The sequence below is a fragment of the Eptatretus burgeri genome, chromosome 6 (assembly GCF_056783735.1).
Source record: "Eptatretus burgeri isolate ZD-2024b chromosome 6, Ebu_testis_v1, whole genome shotgun sequence".
Lineage (NCBI taxonomy): Eukaryota > Metazoa > Chordata > Myxini > Myxiniformes > Myxinidae > Eptatretus > Eptatretus burgeri.
Genome location: NC_140966.1, coordinates 84,702,388 through 84,725,155, shown reverse-complemented (window position 1 = coordinate 84,725,155; position 22,768 = coordinate 84,702,388). Strand labels below are relative to the sequence as shown.

The following is a 22,768-nucleotide window of genomic DNA, read 5'->3' as shown; positions in this document are numbered from 1 at the left end:
AAGTCCGATCACTCAATGGTGAAGAATTACTTTTAAAATTATTAGATCCAGATCTGGATCTCCACCAAAATCTAATCAGTTCGTCCTTGTCACACACCCAACCTGACCACTAAGTTTCATCCGAATCTGTCCACAACTTTTTCAGATATCCTGCACACAAACAAACAAATGAAATTGCTCGTTGAGCAAGGAATTGCCAGAATAACTTTGTCATATCTCCATGATCTCTGAAAAAAGCAAAAACCTGGAAATCAATTTGGTTCTTATAAGTCGATAGTGCTACTGTTTAATGAGTTAGAGCACTTAGTTTGGTCATGATCATAACTTGGAAGTCAATCGGACTTGAAATGGCGTTTTTTTCGCAATTTGAAATTTTTGACCCGACCCCCCCCCTGACATTCGACCCCCGACTGCGAAGAAGGGTGTTGGTGTGACACCCCAATGAGACATATGGTTGGATGCAGTATTGGAAGATGCACATTTTGGATTTGGTTTGAAGTTGATACGACCATTTTAGTGGACGTTATTGAGAAAATAAGAATTTCGGTTTTTCGGTAACCTTGACCTTTGACCCAGATTCAGCAAAAACGACAAGTGTCTAAGTTGGACCATGGCCGACGTCTGTACCCAGTTTGATCATGATCGCTGAAACGGTGTGGCTGCTACAGGGTAAACAAACACAAACAAACAGACAGACAGACAGACACACAGAATGACACACACAACTGACCAACATAATTGCTGAAATCTGAAGGATTCCGGAAATTAACAAACAGACAAACAAACAGACAGAAAGGGGTGAAAACGTAACCTCCTTCACCTTCGGTGGTGGAGGTAACAATGACTGTCATTGGTACAGACACCAAAAAAAAGCTTCTGACATTTCTCAGCAGAACATGACTCTTCATATTCCTCGACACCTTCTCACGAAGAGCCTAAGCCTGAAACTACAGACTGATTGTTACATGGATCGGCAGAAGATTATCCAGACAGCCAGTTGCAGTTCCATGATATTCTCAAAGTCAGTGAGGAGGAGCTGTTTACTTTTTCTGCACAAATGAGGCCAATTTTCTGTTCAACAGCCATACTAATGCCACAGTTAGGTTTATTGGGGAAATAACCCCCTCGCCCCCGTGTAAATGTCGCTAACCAGTTAAACTAACCTGATGCTATGGTATGTGTGTGGGTAATATTTTGGACCCTTCTCTGTTGAAGGGAACCTGGGTTGTTGGACCATTATTTTTGGATGAAGCCACCATCATATGGAAATCAAATCTCAGTCTTCTGCAGACATCGGTGGTTCCAAGCCAAAATGACACAAGTGATATGGACACATTGTTCTGGCAAAAGGACAGGGGCCCCTATCCACTACTACCATATTCTATGAAGTGACTTAGACGAAGTATTCTTTCAACATTGGAGTAGCAGATCGGGAGCCATTGAGTAGCTGCCATGATCATCCAATTCTTCACCAATTTACTTCTGCTGGATCTCAAAGATGAGGTTTAAAAATTATAAACCTAAACCGCATGACCTAGATGATCTTTGTAATAATAAAAAACAACAATTTGATTCCATCAACAAAGACCTTTGTACTTATGTTTGCAGATCTGTCAATGATAGATACCTGAAATGCGTCAGTGTTGAAGGGAAACATTTGAACCACCTCCGTTAAGCACTTAATTTCAATTTTACAACACACAACTACACAAAATAAGCATTTCATAAGTTTCAACTCGCTATTTTTGTTTCTCCCTGTAAAAACAAAAGTCCAGGTCAAATTGAAGGACCCGCACACAAACTCAGCTGCATGTGATGTTTGATGTTTGGCTCTACATTTCCTATACGGGTCGAGCATTTAATGCTGGGTGACAGGAATCCGATGCATTGAGAGCATTAAACAAGAAAAATTGTATGAATTCGTCTTTTTTTTTTTAACTCCTCAGAATATTATCTGTTACAGTATCATTTGTCTCCCACATGACCCTCATCTTCCAGGTCTTATCGGCAGCCTGAGTCTCAGCGAAAGCGACCATTTCTGGTACTAGTTGGGGCCTTGGCAATGACAGATTTAACAGGACAACTGATTACTGCACCTCTTGTCATTGCTGTGTATGCAGTAGGCCGTCGTTGGTCGAGAATTGACCCCACAGGTGTCCTCTGCCAATTTTTTGGTGCATGCATGACAACTTTTGGCCTTATACCACTGTTTTTGGCATCCCTGATGGCGCTAGAACGAGCAACAGCTGTGCGTAGGCCCCTGGTCTATGTGAGACGTCCACCCTCACCCAGCCAAGCTGGTCATGCTGTTGTGATGGTCTGGCTCGTCGCAGTTTCCTTGGCCTGTGGCCCTTTCTTCTTGGGTGGATATGGGCTCCAGTGGCCAGGCACTTGGTGTTTCGTGCGCACTAAAACATTGGAGCCTGTGCAGCTATACCCAGCGGGCATATTTGTTTTACTTGCCCTCGTTTCTCTGTTCACCACTGGTGCCTGTAATGCTGTCACAGCCCATGGACTATTAAGTCGCAAACTGTGCTTGAGGACTGAGATGGAACGGCGAAGCAGTGGAGGAACTGGAACAGATGCGAGTCGGTTCGCTATCGAGCCTGCGGCCCAATTGCTCGGGATTATGGCTGTCCTTGGAGTTTGCTGGCTTCCATTACTGGTATGTATTCAGCAAGATTAGATTTTCTAGAGGAGCAAGGTGTTTTGCATAATATTAAAGGAGAATATGTGAAAAAAAAAGAAAAGAAAAAAGTAATCACAAAAGTGGTTAGCCTACCTGGAGCAGTGAAGCTCCCACTGGGAATAGCAGCCGAGTGCCTTTCTCTGACTTGAGGCTTTGTAAAACCACCATTGATTAAAGGAAATCCTTAAAATGTTCAGTCATCCGTGCAGCCTAGCAACATCTAATAAACGGACGCAATGAAACCTGCTTAAAGGTAGCGTGTAACGGTGCAAACTGCGTCGCCATGTTATCCATTCAAACTCTACTACGAAAAATATTGGGACTGTAAGAAAATATGCAGCATTGTGAAGGTGTCTGTTCGATTTCTAAGAGGTCTCATTCTTTTTAAAACTTTGCAGCAAATTTTGGAAGATACCAGGTGAAATATTCCAAACTTCACCATTTGCTACCCGTATAGACATATCTCATCATGGCTCGCAATTATGAAACTCAAAACAATTAATTGAATGAAGATGTAAAATGACAAGACTCAAGAACAGCCCAATGTCATATCTTGTCTGCATAATGAGAGGACCCCAGTGACTGTTTTTTGGAATTCTGATGTCATGTATCTATTTGAATCCAGATGTAATTTATTTGAATCCGGATCTGGGTACAATAATTTTTGAAGTGATTCTTCACCATTGAGAGAAAGGGCGAAACCAATATATAGCACAATATCTCAAAAAGTTGTAGACGGATTCGGATGAAACTTGGTGGACACGGTTGGGTGTGCGATAAGGACGAATTGATTCGATTTTGGTGAATATCCGTATCCGGATCTAGATATGATAATTATTTAATTTTTTAAGTGATTCTACACCATTGAGAGATCGGGCCAAAAATGATCTAGTACTGTATAGCATGATATTTCAAAAATGTATTGGGCCCGATATGTTCTCGTGGATCAGGCATTACGTGGTGGAGGCATGCGCTCCACCGAGTGCCCTTCTAGTTCTTTCTGTTATTTTCATTAATATTGCTTCATTCGAACATCCACCAAAAGTTGTTGCAAAGAGCAAGTTTAAGAGTGGATTGTGGTTTGCTGACTCTGCCCTTCAGGTAGCATGCCAAGAATTTCCACAGTAGTTTGATTAAGTTTTGGAACAGGCTCTTTACCCATGGCCACTTGAGATTTCCAATCTCGACCTCTGACCAATTCCATATGAAACGGTATGAAAAGTTCATTGTAATGCTGGTCGGCAAAAGAGTCCTGACCACAGTATTGCATGAAAGCCAGTATCCTGCAGTGTTGTCCAAAACGTGAGAATTAGGACACCTTCATTTGCTACATTGGATTATTATTTTTAAAATGTAGAGGGATTATTTTCGAGTTATAGTGTGCTGACCCATTAGTTTTGGTAATATCTTGTATGTTGAGCACTCAATTGCAGAGCTGGAACAGAAGTGCATGGCTTTAACATCGTGTCCTTAATTAATGTGGCATTGAGCAAGTGAGCTGTGAGCAACAGTTGAAACTTTGTTCTTTGCCGTGACACCAATAGGAGATGTTACCTTCAGTTAAACTTCATGTCTTTTCAAATTTTAATCTTTAATGCTGTTCACACAAACATTGCTACTTAAATCAGAGCATATACAACTGTAATCATAGATATAATATGAATGAGAATCGATAGAACCCATCCACGTCACAGATTTTTTAAACACCGCAGTGTGGAAAACGCATTGAACTACCAAATTAGAAAAATTTGTAAATATAATTGCAAAAGTTGAGTTTTTTTTAATTTTTAGCCATATTGGTATCACAAGCAGTGCCCCTCCAGTGGGGAACCGAAGATCTGGGCACACACGGCCCATATAGAAGTGAACTAAATTTGTTGAACTCGAGGTTTGTTTTGTTGTTGTTCTCGTGTGACAGTTGTATTTTTATAAAGGATAAAAAATAATCCATGATGCTCAGAGCACAAACTGAAAAGGTTCACCTGTGGACAAGTCAAAACGCTTTCATTATTTCGGGTTTTCCAGGGTTTTGTTGTTTTACAGTATCTAAAGCTTGCGGTGGAGCTCTCACACACATCTCACACACATCTCACACACATGGACCTACAGAGGAATACACAAGACAGAACACAGGACTGACAGATGAGACAAATACAGCCACTAAGCTTGGGGGAAGTGCCCTCACTTCCTGGGGCACTCTGAGTACCAGCGACATTACAACAAAGGCGCCTTATTTCTGACCGTATTCAGCAGAGTATTTCTGAAAGCAGAATTTCCTCCTCCCCATGGATGCCAACCTATGGAGATTGTCCATGCTTTATCCTTTTACATGCTGAATGTCATGCAAGGAAGCAGCATGCACCATTTTTAAAGTCTTTGCTATTTCTCAGCTGTGGTTTGAACCATTGACCTCCCAGGCTTTCAGACGACCAACGATTACACCACCGATTCTGGTTTATGGAAAAGGAGTGGCATAGATGTGCCACAGAGACTGGCAAGATGGCCTAGAGGTATGTACACTTGCCTCTGAGCTGTTTAGCCTAGGTGTGAATCTTGGCCGAGCTACAAATTGTCATCCTGGTGTCTCAGAGGCAGGAGAAGGCATCAAGGTGTGTGTCGTCCCTCGAATGGATGTTAAACTTGGCGTCCCGTCTGCCAGCATTAGGTTGTGCACATTAAATATCCCACGGGAGCCTTCAAACCTGAACAAATTCAAAATCCTGCCATAAACTACCAGGGTTATTGTGTCAGCAGCACAGCCGTGCCCACTCAGCCAATGATGCTACTCACAGCCGTGTGCTGCATACGAAAGAAGAAGAAATATAATGTTACAGACAGGGAGTTGTATGACATGAACTACTCATCCACCAAGAGACATGCTTGTAGTAATGTTTGGAGATGGTTGGGTCTTTTCATTTGGTGGAGGACAGATTTTACCAACAATATCATATAACAGTTGAATAAATAGTCTCATGCCTGCATATAGGCATATTCTTTTAAGTAGTTTTTTGAATGCATAATGACAACAGACATGCTTAGCATTTATGACATGCACAGAACTTCCATAAATTGAAAAAACTGAAGCCACCTTGACTTTGCTACTTCAACATGCATCACAGATGGATATTTATTTGATACTGCCAAAACTTTTGTTTTGAAATATCGAAAGTTTGTTGTTCAGTATAATTGTTCCAAATAAGTTATGTCGACTATATATGTTGAGCGTTCAAAAAATTATCACAGCACGATATTCAGGATAGTCCAAGAAAAACCAACATATTGTTGCGAATTCGCGCCCGCCGGCGTGCGAACGGCCACGTAATTCGAATCGCAGCACGTCGCCCACCGGACGGACAATTCAGTCATGACCCTCTCGGAACAACGCCGGGAGCTAGTCACGGGTGGGGGTTTAACCTCACCACGATCGTGCCAATTGCCCACCCGTGCAGGATAGGGTTGCTCGCCAAATTCGATCTACCTAAGTACCTGCGCGAGTGGTCGACCGGGCGATCGTACCACGCCACAGGCCGACTCCGGACACGAACCGCTTAAGCGGTCCGTTCCGTGCTACAGTGATAACCGAGCGGTGTTATCGTCAGCCTTGATGGTTCCAATTAATTACCGGGATGTTGCACCCACTATGAACCCCTTACGTGATGCAAGATGGAGATTCAAATGGAGAAAAGACGAAGCGAAATGGGCACAGTTCAACAAGCAAGCGTTTTATTCCGCGGCACACGGAAAGCACGTATATACAGCCACAATATTCAAAATGCACATAGAAAGCAAAGGAAGGGTTGAAACAGACTACACGCGTACACACGGCAACACTTATACAGTTCTACTTGAAAGACGGCGCCAACACACATTTACAAAAAAGCAAAAGAAAGAAGCCACCCTCACAGACAAGGAGGCAGACAGACCCGTAGGCCAAATGTGCGCGGGGCCTGGAGGAGCGGCCAGGTCCGCGAGACCGGGGAGGTCTTACCCGCGTCCTCGTGACGTGTTGGCGGGCAAGCCGCAAAGTGTCCGCGCCGCTGTGCCCCGACTCCGGGCCGCTGGCGTGCTTGTTGGCACCACGTTTGGGGTGGGGGAGGAACGGGGCCCCCTTTTGCACTATCTCAGCGTGGGGGGTGGGGAAGGGGAAATTGTTGATGCCCTCGGGGAGGGGAGTGGCTGGCTGGCTTGGCTCCCGCGACGAGACGAGCGATCCCCCACACCGCAACCTCGTCGCCGACCGCCGTCCTCCTTGCCTCGGACCCGAGCTCCCTTGCCTGCAGCTCCACCGCGCGCACTCGACTCAACTCCACAAACGCAACGCTCCTCGTCTCCAAAAGCAACTCCTCGACGACACTCTCTCCTTCCAGTTCCACACTCTCCTCTGACCTCAACTCAAGCCCCGAGTCGCCTTCCGCTCGCACCTTTATAGCTCTCAGGAGAAGCCGATATGCAAATATGCGGATCAAAACGCGATTGGAGGCGGGGCCAAGCCACCCTCCGTTCAGCCATTGGTCGGGCAAAAAGGGGCGTGAACCTCCCTGGATACGCATATTTGCATAAACAGACTTCACCTATGCACGCTTGGAGGCAGGGCCAAGCCGACTCGCGTTTGCCCATTCGACGGAGGGGAAGTGGGCGTGAAGCGTTTCTGATCCGAATTTTCCTCTCGGAAAGGCTGCCATTCGCGCTCGCGGCTCGGTGCATTTGGCACCAATCGCCGAACGGGCCCGAGACAGCCCGACGTTCAGTGTTCACAGGTGGTGCGGGAATGGACGTAGAAGCGATGATGTGGGATGAGGTTGTGAAGGTAAAGGCGAAGGTGGTGGTGTGGCGTTGTTGTAGTGTGGTTGGCGCTGTGGTGGGGATGGCATAGTTGTTGAGATGCTGTTTGTTTGAAATAAAAGATAGAACAGAAAAATGGCTAACTCAAAGCGTCGCAGCCTGGATGGATCACATAAATTCCCTCTATACAACGGGTTTGGGCTCACTACACATGCACCTATGGAGATATCTCACCTGAGGGCCCTTTATGGTGTAATGCAAATTTCCACAGCCGTAACAATATTATATTTTCTATGAACAAGATGGCACACACTGATCAATCACCATGCCTGTGAAACGCTGGGATAACAGTTTATAGCTGAGTTGAAATTCAAACTGGATTGACAGTTTATAGCGTACCTCTTGGCTATCCTGCCGTGATGCGAGAATTCATTGCTTCATATTTTGTACCCACTGAAAACATTTTTCAATTCTTTCTTGAACTCATTCTAATCCTCTAATTTACCGTGCCTCTCTAACTCCGGTGATGCCCCTATGAAGAACCAAGTCGTGGTACCGCCATCGAAGCCTGTAGAGATTTAAGCCTGAAAAGTGCTTGCCAAGTTGGTTAAGCACTCAAGCAAGCACTCAAACGAAACGGTTGAAGAAACTTTAAAAAACAGGCATGCACACCAGCCCCACCCCCCTCCCCCCAGTGGAGAGTCCCTTCACAAATCCAAATCTACACACTTGGTACCATCTCTGTGTGTGCTGTCCACATACCTCTTCATGCTTGCACATGCAGTCCCCTTTGCCCCCTGTGGTCGGCTCACTCTGAATCGGATTCATACATGCTGCACTCTGGGGAAGCCATTTTAAATTCAAAACCAAACCATCAGTCCTTAACAGCCTCCCTCCCTCAACCCCACATATGCATTCCCCCGACCCCCTAGCTGTCCATTCTAACTGTGCACCCACATGAACTGCGTGTGTAATACCACTATTGACTGTACGGTGCTTGCCATATGGCTTAAGCACTCAAGCAAGCACGACAACAAATCAGTTGATAAGGAACGGCTGGCTTGGCAAGCGATAGGAAGCCGATTGGTAATTGGACACACCTGCAAAAATCAAATAAACATCGCTGATTTCTTGACATTTTCAGATTTCACTCCAGCTTTCAACAGTTATTTAGTCCGTATGATCCAATCCTCAAAGCAGCAATTATATTTCGATTATATTATACTTTAATTAGTCTGTGAGTGTCGATCATGGAAAATCACGTCATATAATGAATGAAATGGGTCCAAGCTCATAATTTGAAAACTATATCACTTCACTTACAAAATCGATGTATACAGAGATCTGTAGGTATGAACATTTGGCTTCAATGATGATATGAGTGAGGAAAATGAAAAAAAAAAAACATTTGAGCATGGTATCGTGAAGAAACCATTGCAGCCTTTTTCAAGTCAAGGCATTGTTGGGTAGGTTGAGGGCTTTGGGGGGGGGGGTTGAGGACTTTCAGTGGTGGTGGGGGGTTGAAAAGTTTTGGTGGATTTGGGGGGGATATTGAAGTGTTGGAATGGGGGAGAGGGTGGATGCCTTAGGGTTTTGGGAGGGGGAGGGTGAAACTTTGAGGTTGAGAGGTGGAGGTTGAAGACTTGGGTGTGTGATTGGGGGGGAGGAGATGAGGACTTCAAGTCACATTTTACATTAAGTGGCATTTCTATGGATCCCTGCAAGTCCATATAATAATACACTTATTCTGTCAATCTGTCTGTGTGTAGCATTCCATTTCACCCATTGGTTGGACAGCTGACCTGACTCCACCCATGACTGAAAAATTATATGGCCACCATGTTGGTGCTATGCGAAGCCAAAGACATCTTCGGAGCCGTCATATTCACAATCGCCATGCCTTCCCGATGAGTTTTCTCTTCAGTCTAAAATGTCCAAAGTGACTGAAAGATCATCAAATATCGAAAGGTTGGAGCCAATAGGCATCACGGTCCTTGTGAAGATCAGAGTACCTGTCGCCCTCAGTGGGCGAGGCAGCGGTCTCAGGTCTGTTGTCTATCCACTTTGCAAATAACTATGTGGCATTCTCTCAAGCAGGGCATTTATCACATAGATTACGCGGGTCCTCACTATTTTTCCAACTATTTTCTCTTAAATGACTCGACCACAGACCATAAAACCCATGTCATTACAAAAGTCTTTGTCTGAAGACTTTCAGGGATCTCAGGACATTGTGAAATAAAATCAGGTCAGGTCAGGTATGGGAGCATGTGCCAAAACAGCGCATTGCTGCGTCCACTTTCTGCCGGTACTCCAGGGGCCTCCGTCTGGCCATCCCCCAGGCAGATGCCAGGCCCATCCCCATCTCCTTGAGATGATGGTCAACCTGCTGCAACCATGAGGCACGTGGTCGGCCCACGAGCCTCCTCCACTCATGAGACTCCCTCGCTGAGAGATTCTGGTGAGCAGGATCAGCGTCAGGAAAACGAGCCACATGTCCATACAGCCGCAACTGACGCTTATGGACTATGCAGGTAACAAATCTCATCCGAGTCTCTCTCAGCAACCGCTCGTTGGACAGAAAATCCGACCAGCGATAGCCAATGATTCTCCGAAGAGACCTGGTACCAAAGGAATTAAGTCTCCGTCTCAGATCCTTGGTCAGAGTCCAAGTCTCGCATCCACAGAGCAAGACTGGAAGTACCAAGGACCTGAAGACTCAGACTTTCGTCCTCCCGCACAGGTACCGGCAGCGCCACACCTCATGATCCAGTGAATCCATGACTCACCAGGCCCGACCAAAATGTCTATTGACCTCTGACTCGCAGCCAGCAGAGACATGAATATCACTGCCAAGGTAAGTGAATCTCTCCACGACCTCAACATCCTCACCACAAACAGACACAGACAGGACAGCAGCATCCAAGATGTCATCGAAAGCCTGGATCTTAGTTTTGACCCAAGAAATCCGTAATCCTAACGGCTCCGACTCCTCATTCAGCACCTCGAGGGCCCCCAAAAAGATATCTTAAGTCTCCGCAAAGATGACTGCATCATCTGCAAAATCAAGGTCTGAGATCTTGACATTCCCAAACGATGCACCGCAGCTTGATCTCTCCGACATCCTCCCTAAAATCCAGTCTATACAAGTGCTGAAAAGTGTGGGGGCCAGTACACACCCCTGACGAACTCCAGTAACAACTGGAAATAAGTCAGAGATGGTACCACCACACTTCACAGCACTCTCAGTACCAGAGTGGAGTTCAGACAGCAGATCGGTCAGTTTTGGTGGCACCCCACGAAGACCAAGAATCCTTCAGAGGACATCCCGATTCACTGAATCGAACGCTTTACAGAGATCAACATAGGCTGCAAGCAGCCCCTGCCGAAACTCTCGTCTGCGTTCGGTGAGGACACGAAGAGCAAGGATACGGTCAATCGTTGACCTCTTTGGTGTAAAGCCTGACTGCTCTGGACGCTGGTGCTTAAGCAGATGGTGGCGAACCCGATCAAGAATTATCCGAGCAAAGACCTTGCCCGGCACTGAGAGCAGCGTCACCCCTCGGTAGTTGTTGCAGTCTTGGCGATCACCCTTCCCTTTCCAGAGAGGAACAACAAGGCCCCTCTTCCAATCAGTTGGGATGATGCATGTGTTCCAGGCAGAGCACAAAACTGCATGCAACGACATGAGTGCAGCATTTCCACCAGCCTTGAGAAGTTCAGCATGGATGCCACAGATCCCTGGAGCTCTGCCCCGTATCAACTGGTTCACCGCAGCCCGTGTTTCCACAAGCGAAGGTGGACCACAGTTGATTTGAGGCTCAGCAACAGGGATTGCAACACCCTTGACGTCCAACTCGACAGCTGGGGGATCAGCCTGGCACAACCGCTCAAAGTAACCGGCCCAGCGGGCCTTCACTTCAGACTCCTCTGTCAAGAGCCAACCACTCTCTGCTCTAACTGCAGTGCTCTGAGGGATGGGCTTGGATGAACGCAATGCGTGAATTCCCCTGTAAGCGGGACGAGAATCACCTGTCCACAGGTGATGCTCTACCCCCTCACAGATTCCTCGCACATAGGCCTCCTTGTCCACCCTCAGTGCACGTACAGTTTTATGCCTCAGCCCCCTGAACAGCTCAGCTCTGCCATTCAGCCTGGCCCTGCGACTGTGGTCAACGGTATCCAGTGTTCCTTGAGAGACAAAATTCTTCTTTGCGCTGCGGTGAGTTCCACGACATCCACCGGCAACATCAAGGACGGTGGTCTTGAAGGCACTCCACAACTCTTCAGGACCCCCCATAGCACCCAGACCCCCCAAGTGTCAACTCAGCCTGTTTGCAAACTCCTCAGCTACTCTCTCATCCCTGAGCTTGCCAACATCCAGCCAAGGCTGGGATGGTACCATTCTCCAGGATTTAAGGTGCAGCTTCAGAGTTGCTACAACAAGCCTGTGGTCAGTATTGAGGAACTGAGCACTCCGGTAGACCCTGCAGTTCTGGATCATCCTCCAACGACCGTCAATGAGGACATTGTCAATCTCCTTTGCCACACTGCCAGCGTTGGAATACCAAGTCCAGCGATGAGCTTGTGGGTGCTGAAACCATGAACCAGCCACCCTAAGTCCATGACTTCTTGCAAAGTCAAGGAACTTAGTGCTATTCTGGTTCATAGTTCCTGACCCATGTGGACCAACACACACCTCATAACCATCCCTATCAGTTCCAGTCGATGCATTGAAATCCCCTAAGATGAGAAGTGTATCTCATCTGGGGCACTGATCAACCACAGACTCGAGCGTGGCGTAGAATGCATCCTTCACGGTGAGATCACTCGCCTCAGTCGGAGCATAAACAGAGACCAGGGAAATGACACCGAAGGAGTGACGAATCCTTAATCTCATAATACGCTCGTTGACCGGTGTTACCTCAATTATCATTGGGGTCAGCTTATTGGACACAGCTACAGCAACTCCTTGGGTATGGTAACCATCAGAGTGACCAGAACAATAGTAGGTGTAACCACCCACCATTATCTCACCGCAATCCGGTCTCCGAACCTCAGAGAGAGCTGCAATCCCGATGTCCAAACGCTTGAGCTCAGATGATAACAAAGACAGGTGATCATCCTCTCTTAGGAATAGGACATTCCAGGCACCCACCCGAAGGGACCGCCTCAGGTTAACCCAAGGAGACCGCCGTCTGGTGGACGACACCTCAGCACCACTCTGACACACTCTCCCGCAACCTGACCCAGGGATGTTACCCCGTGGTTTCCCTCCTATCATCAAAGATTGGGGGTCCCGAAGGCTTTGCCCCAATCCCGTCATCCGGTGAGCTGCCCTGCGAAGCGAAGCTGCACAGGAGGTACTCCCACGGAGTGGGTTTTCAGATTTTTTTGCGTTTTTGTGTTTTGCGGAATGAAGGGTTTTACGGTGGCCGGAGTGCAAATCCTGCCACCAACCTCCTAATAAAAAAGTAACCCAACTGCAGGAGGACGTCCGCAGACACAGTTGGGCACTAGATATGGATGGCCGTTGGCTCACAAGGAGCTCCTCCGTCCTTTGACAGGTTTTGTTTTTAATCCTGCTGGATGTCCATATCCAAACACCCTCCTCACCAGAAAACCTGGTGGGGGAGACGGTTTAGTCGCCGACAACCCGACCATGGAACAGGTTAGTACAGGTTTACATGGTACCTGTAGCAGGTCACAGATCTAACCTGACCTGACTATAAAATATCTGACTGACTGAAATAAAATATCCATCATTATTTACTTTTAAAATCTGTATTTATGCATCAGGAAGAAAATAATTGGTTTTGAGTCGTTTATATTGCAATTCCATGGGGTTTCCACAGATCTTCTGGGATTGTAAGTTGGACAGGTGATCGTGATGGCCCATGAAATGTAGGACCTGTTTCAATCACAGTTTCTGTGAATTCGGTGAAAGCATGATCGAGGACGGGAAAGCGTTAAATATTCCGCTGTTTTGATGAGGTCATGAAGAAATGTGTCATGATCGATGTGGGAATGCCCTTTTATGAGTGGGCGAAGGGTGAGGAGGGGAGGACAGAGTTGGGGATGGGAGAGGGGGTAAAGATGCGACAGAATTGGAAGGGGGAGGTTGAGGTTTTGGGAATGGGGGGTCTTGATGCTTTTTCTGGGGTGTGGGGATGGGTTGAGTAATTTTGATGGTTGTTCGGTGGGGGTTGAGTAGTTGTGGTGGGGAGGGTGGCAACGGGGTTTGAAGGCTTGGAGTGAGAACGGGATTGACACTTTAGGGTTGTGAGGACTTGCGGTTGGGAAGCAGAGGTTGATGACTTGTCGTTTGTGTGGGGCAGAAGGGAGAGCGGGCGTTGAAGACTTGACGTCAGATTTTACATTCCACGGATGTTCTGCGGGTGACAGTTGTTAAGTATATCTATAACAATAAGTGTGTGTGTGTGTGTGCGTGTGTGCGTGTGTGCGTGTGTGCGTGTGTGTGTGCGTGTGTGCGCGTGTGTGTGCGTGTGTGTGCGTGTGTGTGCGTGTGTGTGCGTGTGTGTGCGTGTGTGTGCGTGTGTGTGTGTGTGTGTGTGTGTGTGTGTGTGTGTGTGTGTGTGTGTGTGTGTGTGTGTGTGTGTGTGTGTGTGTGTCTCTCTCCTCCATAACAACAAAACCATGATACCTCGGGGCCCCAAATATTGCATACATACTAAGAGAACTCCTAGGGAGTGCATGAATGAAAATTGGGTGTTTGGGCAAATTTAAAGTCCTTTTTGAAGATAATTAATGTCTTACCTCCATAAAAGGCTTATCCCTGATTAGCCCAATTTCACCTTGCAGGAGTCTTCGCCACCATATTGATTCGGCCTTTTCAAACATCCCTCGCCTTTGAAACACGATCTACTCTCATGAACTTATTAAACGATATTATCAAAATATTCTGTCGGATTTGAAAATCGGATATGGTGGACCAGATAAGTGTCAATCTGGAGTGAAATTTCGGAAAAAAATTAGCAAATTCTATGAGTGTATATATTTAATCAAAGCATTAAGCTTAGTTTTTTTTCGACTGTTTGGACTATTATATTGAGTGAATGGAAGAGTAAGGATTGTGCCAAAAGTGTAACTTCATGGAGCGCAACAAAAATAGTTAACCAGCAGCATTGCCACGCTCCACAAGCTGCTTTTGCAAGCTGTGGTGCAACAGTCCATAGGGGTCCTGTTTTCGGCAATTCCGTCAGAAGTTTGCTTTTCCAATGTTTTGTGTGATTTGCTTTCATCACAAAATATTAATATAAATGTACTAATAGTTGCGACAATATATTAATTGTCGGCAGATGCTGCAAGCGAAGAGGTACTTTTTCGATGCTGCAAGTGAAGAGGTCAGGTCAGGCCAGAGTAGATTTGACACTTGCTCCAGGTACCATGTAAACCTGTACTAACCTGTTTCATGGTCGGGTTGTCGGTGACTAAACTGTCTCCTCCACCAGGTTTCCTGGTGAGGAGGGTGTATGATATGGACACCCAGCAGGATAAAAAACAAAACCCGTCATAGGGTGGAGGAGCTCTTTGTGAGCCAACGGCCATCCATATCGAGTGCGCAACTGTGTCTGCGGACATCCTCCTGCAGTTGGGTAACTTTTCTTTTTGGAGGTTGGTGGCAGGATTTGCATTCTGGCAACTGTCAGACCCTTCCCTCTGCAAAACACAAGAAAAATGCAAAGAAAATTGAATAGCCACTCCTTGGGATTACCTCCTGTGCAGCTGCCCTTCACAGAATAGCTCACCGGATGACAGGATTGAGGCAAAGTCTTCCGGACCCCCATTCTTTGATGATAGGAGGAAAACCAGGGGGTAAACTTTCCAGGTCAGATTGCAGAAGTGTGTGTGTCAGGGTGGTGCTGAGGTGTCATACACCAGGCGGCGGTCTCCTTGGGTTCACTTGAGGTGGTCCCTTTGGGTGAGTGCCTGGAATGTCTGATCCTTAATAGAGGATGATCACCTGTCTGTTATCATCTGAGCTCAAACGTTAGAACATCGGCATTGCAGCACTCTAAGGTTTGGAGACCGGATAGTGGCGAGGTCATAGTGGATGGCTACATCCACTAAGGTCTGCTGACTCTGATGGTTACCAGACCCAAGGAGTTGCTGTAACTGCTTCTAATGAGCTAACTCCAATGATTATAATTGAGGTAACACTGATCAACGAGTGTATAAAGAAACGAAGGATTCATCACTCCTTGGATGCCGTTTCCTTGGTCCCTGGATATGCACTGAATAAGGTGAGTGAGGTCACCATGAAGAACGCATTCTCTGCCATGCTTGAGCCTGTGGTTGATGAGTGCCCCAGGCAAGATAGTCTTCTCGGCTTGGGGAATTTGAATGCATCGACTCGAACTGAAAAGGATGGTTATGAGACATGTGTTGGTCCCCATGGGTCTGCAACTGTGAACCACCAAAATAGCACTAAGTTCCTTCACTTTGTAAGAAGTCATGGACTTGTGGTGACTGGTTCATTGTTTCAGCGCCCACAGGCTCATCGCTGGACTTGGTATTCCAACGCTGGCAGTGTGGCAAAGGCGATTGACTATGTGCTCGTTGATGGTCACTGGAGGATGATCCAGAACTGCAATGTCTACCGGAGTGCTCAGTTCTGAAATACTGATTACAGGCTTGTGGTAGCAACTCTGAAGTTGCAGCTTAAATCCAGGAGAAAGCTACCATCCCAGCCAAGACTGGATATTGGCTTGCTCAAGGATGAGAGGGGAGCTGTGGAGTTTGCGAACAGGCTGAGTGGGGATTTGGGGGTCTGGGTACTTTGGAGGAACCTGAAGAGTTGTGGAGTGCCTTCAAGACCACCATCCTTGATGTTGCCGGTGGATGTCTTGGAACTTGCCGTCGGGCAAAGAAGAATTTTGTCTCTCAAGGGACACTGGATACCATTGACCTGAGTCACAGGGCTAAGCTTTATGGCAGAGCTGAGCTGTTCAGGGAGTTGAGGCGTAAAACTGCACGTGCGCTGAGGGTGGACAAGGAGGTCTATGTGTGAGGAATCTGTGAGGGGGTAGAGCATCATCTGTGGTCAAGTGATTCTCGTCCTGTGTACAGGGGAATTCGCACATTGCATTCCTCCAAGCCCGTCCCTCAGTGGACTGGAGTTAGAGCAGAGAGTGGTCGGGTCTTGACAGAGGAGTCTGAAGTGAAGGCCCGCTCTGCCAGGTACTTTGAGCGGCTGTACCAGGCTGATCCACCAGCTGTTGAGTTGGATGTCAGGGTTGTTAATATCCCGATTGCTGACCCTTCAATCAAATGTGATCCACCTTCGTTTGTGGAAACACAGGTTGTGGTGAACCAGTATAAATGTGGTAACACTCCTGGGATCTGTGGCATCCAGGTTGAACTTTTCAAGGCTGGTGGAAATTCTGCACTCATGTCTTTGCATGCAGTTCTGTGCTCTACCTCGAACACAGGCATTATGAGTGGAAGAGGGGCCTTGTTGTCCCTCTCTGGAAAGGGAAAGGTGATCTCCAGGACTGCATCAACCACCGAGGGGTGACGCTACTCTCTATCAGTGCTGGGCAAGGTCTTTACTCAGATAATTATTGATTGGGTTCGCCACCATCTGTTTGAGCACCAGCTCCCAGAGCAGTCAGGCTTTACACCAAAGAGGTCAACGATTGACCGTATCCTTGCTCTTCGTGTCCTCACCGAACGCAGACAAGAGTTTCGGCAGGGCTACTTGCAGCTTATGTTGATCCCTGCAAAGCATTTGATTCAGTGAATTGGGATGCCCTCTGGAGGATTCTTGGTCTTCTTGGCATGCCACCAAAACTGATCAATCTGATGTCTGAACTCTACTCTGGTACTGAGAGTGATATGAGATGTGGTGGTACCATCTCTGACTTATTTCCAGTTGTTACTGGAGTTTTTCAGGGGTGTGTACTGGCCCCCACACTTTTCAGCACTTGTATGGACTGGATCCTAGGGAGGATGTTGGAGAGATCAAGTTGCGGTGCATCATTTGGGAATGTCAAGATCTCTGACCTTGATTTCGCAGATGATGCAGTTATCTTTGCGGAGACTCTGGATATCATTTTGGGGGCACTCGAGGTGTTGAATGAGGAGTCATAGCTTCTGGGATTATAGGTTTCATCAGATCCAGGCTTTCCGTGACATCTTTGGTCAAAACTAAGATCCAGGCTTTCAATGATATCTTGGATGCTGCTATCTTATCTGTACCTGTTTGTGGTGAGGATGTTGAGGACATGGAGAGATTCACTTACATTGGCAGTGATATTCATGTCTCTGCTGGCTGTGAGCCAGAGGTCAACAGACTTCTGGTTCGTACCTGGGGAGTCATGGATTCACTGGATCATGGGGTGTTGCGCTGCCGGTACCTGCGCGGGAGGACGAAAGTCTTAGTCTTCAGGTGCTCGGTGCTTCCAGTCTTGCTCTACGGATGTGAGACTTGGACTCTGACCAATAAAGTACCTGAGACAGAATCTTCATTCCTTTGGTACCAGGTCTCTTCAGAGAATCCTTGGCTATCGCTGGTCGGACTTTGTGTCCATCAAGCGGTTGCTGATAGAGACGCAAATGAGATGTGTTACCTGCATAGTTGTGAGCATCAGCTGTGGCTGTATGGACATGAGGCTCTTTTTCCTGATGCTGATCCTGCTCACCAGATTCTCTCAGTGAGGGAGCTTCGTGAGTGGAGGAGGCCAATGGGCTGACCACGTGCCTTGTGGCTGTAGAAGGTTGATTGGCATATCAAGGAGATGGGGATGGGCCAATCATCTGCCTGGAGCATGACCAGAGCATCTGCCTGGAGCATGACCAGACGGAGGCCCCTCGTGTACCGGTGGAAAGTGGATGCAGCGACGTGCTGCTCCAGTGCATGCTCCCATACCTGACCAAAGTTAAGAGGCTTTTTTTTGCTTTACACTGCTTTGTGCGATCTCCTTTCATGCCAAAATATTAATAAAAATATATTTATAGTTGCTGTAATAAATGAATAGTCGGCAGTTGTAAACGAAGAGGTATGTGGACAGCACACATGTATGTGGTACAAATGGGTATAAATGACTCTCCGTGAGGTGTGTGTATGCCTTCATGCTTGGTTAGGTATGTGAAGTGCACAGGTTTTGTGGGCACACAGTCCAAACTCGCACCCAGAACTGTGGTGTGTGGTGCTAAGGAGGAGGTGATGCAACCGTCTCATGAACCTTGTGTTTCTGCACGCAGAGAGCAGACTTTCTGTGGCACCAAAGCCATGCGGGATGTGTTTTGCAGTGTGGGTGTGGGGAATCCATGCATGTGTGCGAGTGAACGGATGAGTATATCGCTAATGTGTTTGCATGGAATGTAAGGAGGTTGAAGGAACGTGTATGGGAGGAGGGTGGGGGAGGGGGTGTTCAGGGCTGAAGCTTTCGTTATTAATTTAAATTGGCTTCCCCAGTGTGCAGCATGTACGAATCCGATTTGCAGTGAGCTGACTGGAGGGGTGCAAGGCACGCTGCATTTGTGAGCATTCGTGCATGCAAGCAGGCAGGCCTTTAACAGGTGGATAGCATCGGTTTTAATTTTTAAATGCTACTGCCCTCGCTGTTTTATACAGAACAAAGTGGTTAAAAAGAAAACCTTTCTGTTTAGGTGCGTTTTGTTGCCCCGGTAAAACCTTGGTATGCTGCCTTCGCTCCCCCTCCCCTCACACTGCCTTCCCTCCTTCTCCTCCAATGCTGCCTTCCCCTCCCTTCACACTGCCTTCCCATCCCCTCCCCCATACTGCCTTCCCCTCCCCCATACTGCCTTCCCCTCCCCCATGCTGCCTTCCTCTCCCCCATGCTGCCTTCCCTTCCCCTCTCACAGCCTTCCTCTCCCCTCACACAGCCTTCCTCTCCCCTCACACAGCCTTCCTCTCCCCTCATGCTGCCCTCCCTTCCCCTCCCCTTATGCTGCCTTCCCCTTCCTTTCCCTCACACTGCCTTATCTTCCTTCACACTGTCTTCCATTCCCTCACACTGGCTTCCCCTCCTCTCTTGCTGCCTCCCTTTCCCCACAACTCACCCTGCCTTCCGCTCCTCATGCTGCCTTCCCCTCCCCTCATACTGCCTCCCCTACCCCCTCCACTCACACTGCCTTCCACTCCTGTCACGTTGCCTTCCCCTCCCCTCATGCTGCCTCTCCTTCCATCCCCCCTCCACTCACACTGCCTTCCCTCTCCTCACCCTGTCTTCCTCTCCCCTCATGCCTCCTCCCCTTCTCTGCGCCTCACCCTGCCTTCCCCTCCCCTCTCACTGCCTTCCCCTCCCCTCATGCTGTCTTCCCTCCCCCCTCCCCTCATGCTTCCTTCCCTTCTTTCTCCTCAAGCTGCCTTCCATTCCACTCCCCTCACGCAATCCTCCCAAACCCCCTCCACCACCATCCAACTCTCAAGAGTTCTCGGAGAGGGAGGGGTGTCAATGAATGTGCGAATTGGACAAATAAACCCACTTTTTTGCAGTCGGAACTGCTGCTGGGATCAATTCCGCAATTTGTCTCATGTTGAGAGATTCTATAGCTTATCATATGTGTGGAAATTAAATAAAGGCATGTACACTGGTGCAGCTTTTTCAACGATTGAAGGAAAATGCTCTTCCTTCCCTTCCCCTTCCCGAGTGCTTACCTCCTCCCAAATCCCTTTCCCCCTTTACCCACTACGGTTGTCTCTGAGTAGTGTGTGGGCATTGTTTCGTATGACCCGTTTGAATGTGCTTTTTTAATGTACCCAATTTCATTCAATCCTGTATTCATGCTGGCAGAATGGGACAATTTATCCCCCCTTCCCTTTCCCCCTCAATTCCCCCCTATCAAATTCAAGTCCAGAACACACCTTCTCTCCCATCCTCCTGGCTCCCACACCCCTCTCCTCCCGGAGTGTATAGCGACGTGTGGTGAAGGCGTCACTCTTCCCATTGCTCGCTCCCTTCCCCCCCTCCTCCTCGCTCTACCCCCTTCCTTGCTCTACCCCCACCCCTCCGAGCTCCCCCTTCCTCATCCCTCCTTGCTCCCCCACCTCTCCTCGCTCCACCTCCCTCCCTCCCCTACCCCCCCCCACTCCCGTCATAATGTTACCGTAAGTGAAGTGACTGGTTGTATTTGCTTGTAATTAATAGTTTTAAAACTTGGCCTTTCTTGGACTATTGTGAGTTTCTAATTCCATTTATTTTCTGTGAACAATATATATTCTGAAATTATTATACTGTGGTTGTTTAACAATTTTAAATTTAAGCTCATAGTTTGGTGCTGGGTACTTTGTGTTGATAACACTGGACTGGCACTCAGACGTTGCAGATTCAAACCTGTCTGAAGGAAGGCAGTAGTATATAATTAGGATTTGGATCTCAAGCCTTTGTAAACGAGCTTGTCCCAGCAGAATTTCCATTTTGAAATTGAATTGTCGATTAAAAACCCAGCTGGCACATTTAAAATGTTCAGGGAGGGAGTAACCGCTGACCCTGCTTCGCTTGGTTTGCATGTGATACCAGTCTACACTTCATAGTTGGTTCTTCCTTCCCTCAGAATAACACGTGATGGGCACTAAAATGCTACCTATGAAAAAACAGTTTGGCAAAATAATACTCCTGATCAAACAGACAGTGCTAAAGATGTTGAGTTTAAAGAAGGCACAAATAAAGTGTATATGATAAAACTTCAGCTCACCATAATTTTTTTCTGCTGAACTGGGCTAAATTATAGTTATGCAACAAATGTGATTTTCTAAAGATACTGCAGATGCAAAATGAGATATATAACCAGTATAAGCCCTCATCGTTGACATAACTGAAAGTTTCTAGCTCCTTTGACATTGATGGCTTGCAGAGGATTCATGTTTCACGCATTATTTCATTCAGGAAATAAATAGTTATAATTTAGTCCTGGCTAATTCAGTTGTCTCGCTAATTGTCATCCGGCTAACCAACTATTTACTGTGGTACACACTGTATGTAGGGTAGAGCTTAACACTCTGAAGGGTAGATGCAGGAATGATCGGCCAAGCCACTTCTTCCTGTGTGAGTTCCCTTTTCCTTGCTGTATAAACAAGCTATTTAAGGCCTCAGACAGCCCAGCACACAGGAATAAATGGGTTGGAGAAGTGAATATAATGAACAGGTAAACACATTCTGACATGCAATATGTCTTTACGACTTGTTATCTATTTCTTATTCCTCTCCTTTTTTTTCATCCTGCCTTCCCTTAACTTTCCCATGTTCTTCCACCCACACTCCTCTGAACTAACCCCCAACTTCCCCCCCACCCCACCCCCAACCAACCTTGACCCCAGGTTGTAATGATAAAGGAGATTGTAGAAAACCTACAGCACCATGCCCCAAGTACTGTGGGTTGCAACATTTCCAACATCCACAATGCAAACATTTCAAAGGAAATGATATTCAACATGACACTACCATCTGCTGCTATGACGACCACCACGATCAGCATCAATGATCTCAACCGCTGCCGTTTTTATCTCCCAGCCATCCGCCTTGCCTCGCTGAACCAAATCCTTGACCCATGGGTCTATCTGCTCTTCCGCAACATTGTGATGCGCCGAGTGCATCGTGTTATCTGCTCTTGCTGTCATTGTGGTTTGGGCCAAAGTCGTCTAACTCCACCAGGATCTACAGGAGCTGAGGATTTGCGAAGTGGGGAGACCGAGTGAGGGTTTGTGAAGGAGTGGAGACGATGTAAGGAAGGAATACAGAGATGTCCATTGATGGTAAAAGAGACAAGACATATTAGTAGATTGAAGCCATATACATTATATTGCCAAAAGCATTGGGACAGCAGATTCCAAGCTGAAGTTATCCCTCCAAGCCTCAAGCATGTGAATATTATTTTCTCACAACACATCCATCGCAGCATTTGCATTACAAAAGTGTCCTCTTGTGACTTCCGGACAAATGCTACATTACCAGGCAGCCATTTTAATACTCAATCTCGTATTAAGTGCCCTTATGCCTGTCAGCATAATTTCCATACTGCTCTGTTTGTTCGGAATCGATTTGAGATCCACAACTGAAAATCTGCATTTGCCAGCCCAAAGCTCTTATTTAAACCCAATCAATCTCCTCTGGGACTTCTTGGAACACAATCTATAAGGACCAAATTAACAGATCACAATCCACCACTGAACTTGCACTTGATTGAAGGACAAATGATATATTATTACGCCTGAAACCTACCAACATTTGGAAAAAAAGTGTTCGAGACCGGATCTGAGGTGTGCTTGTTACCAAAGGCAGACCGAAACCTTATCAGAAACAGAACAAGCAT

General features: G+C 47.0%; 1 protein-coding gene across 2 annotated transcripts in view; it reads left to right on the top strand.

Annotated features, from left to right (window-relative positions):
• LOC147025226 (prostaglandin E2 receptor EP3 subtype-like) overlaps window positions 1-22,768 on the top strand; it is a 71,855-nt gene that overhangs the window by 47,893 nt on the left and 1,194 nt on the right. For both annotated transcript variants that reach the window (XM_085885981.1, XM_085885980.1), the window contains exons 3-4: window positions 1,999-2,665; window positions 21,777-22,768. The exon at window positions 21,777-22,768 is cut by the window's right edge. In XM_085885981.1, the coding sequence (XP_085742107.1) occupies window positions 1,999-2,665; window positions 21,777-22,154 (1,045 nt within the window). In that variant the 3' untranslated portion in view covers window positions 22,155-22,768. The remainder of the gene's footprint in view (window positions 1-1,998; window positions 2,666-21,776) is intronic.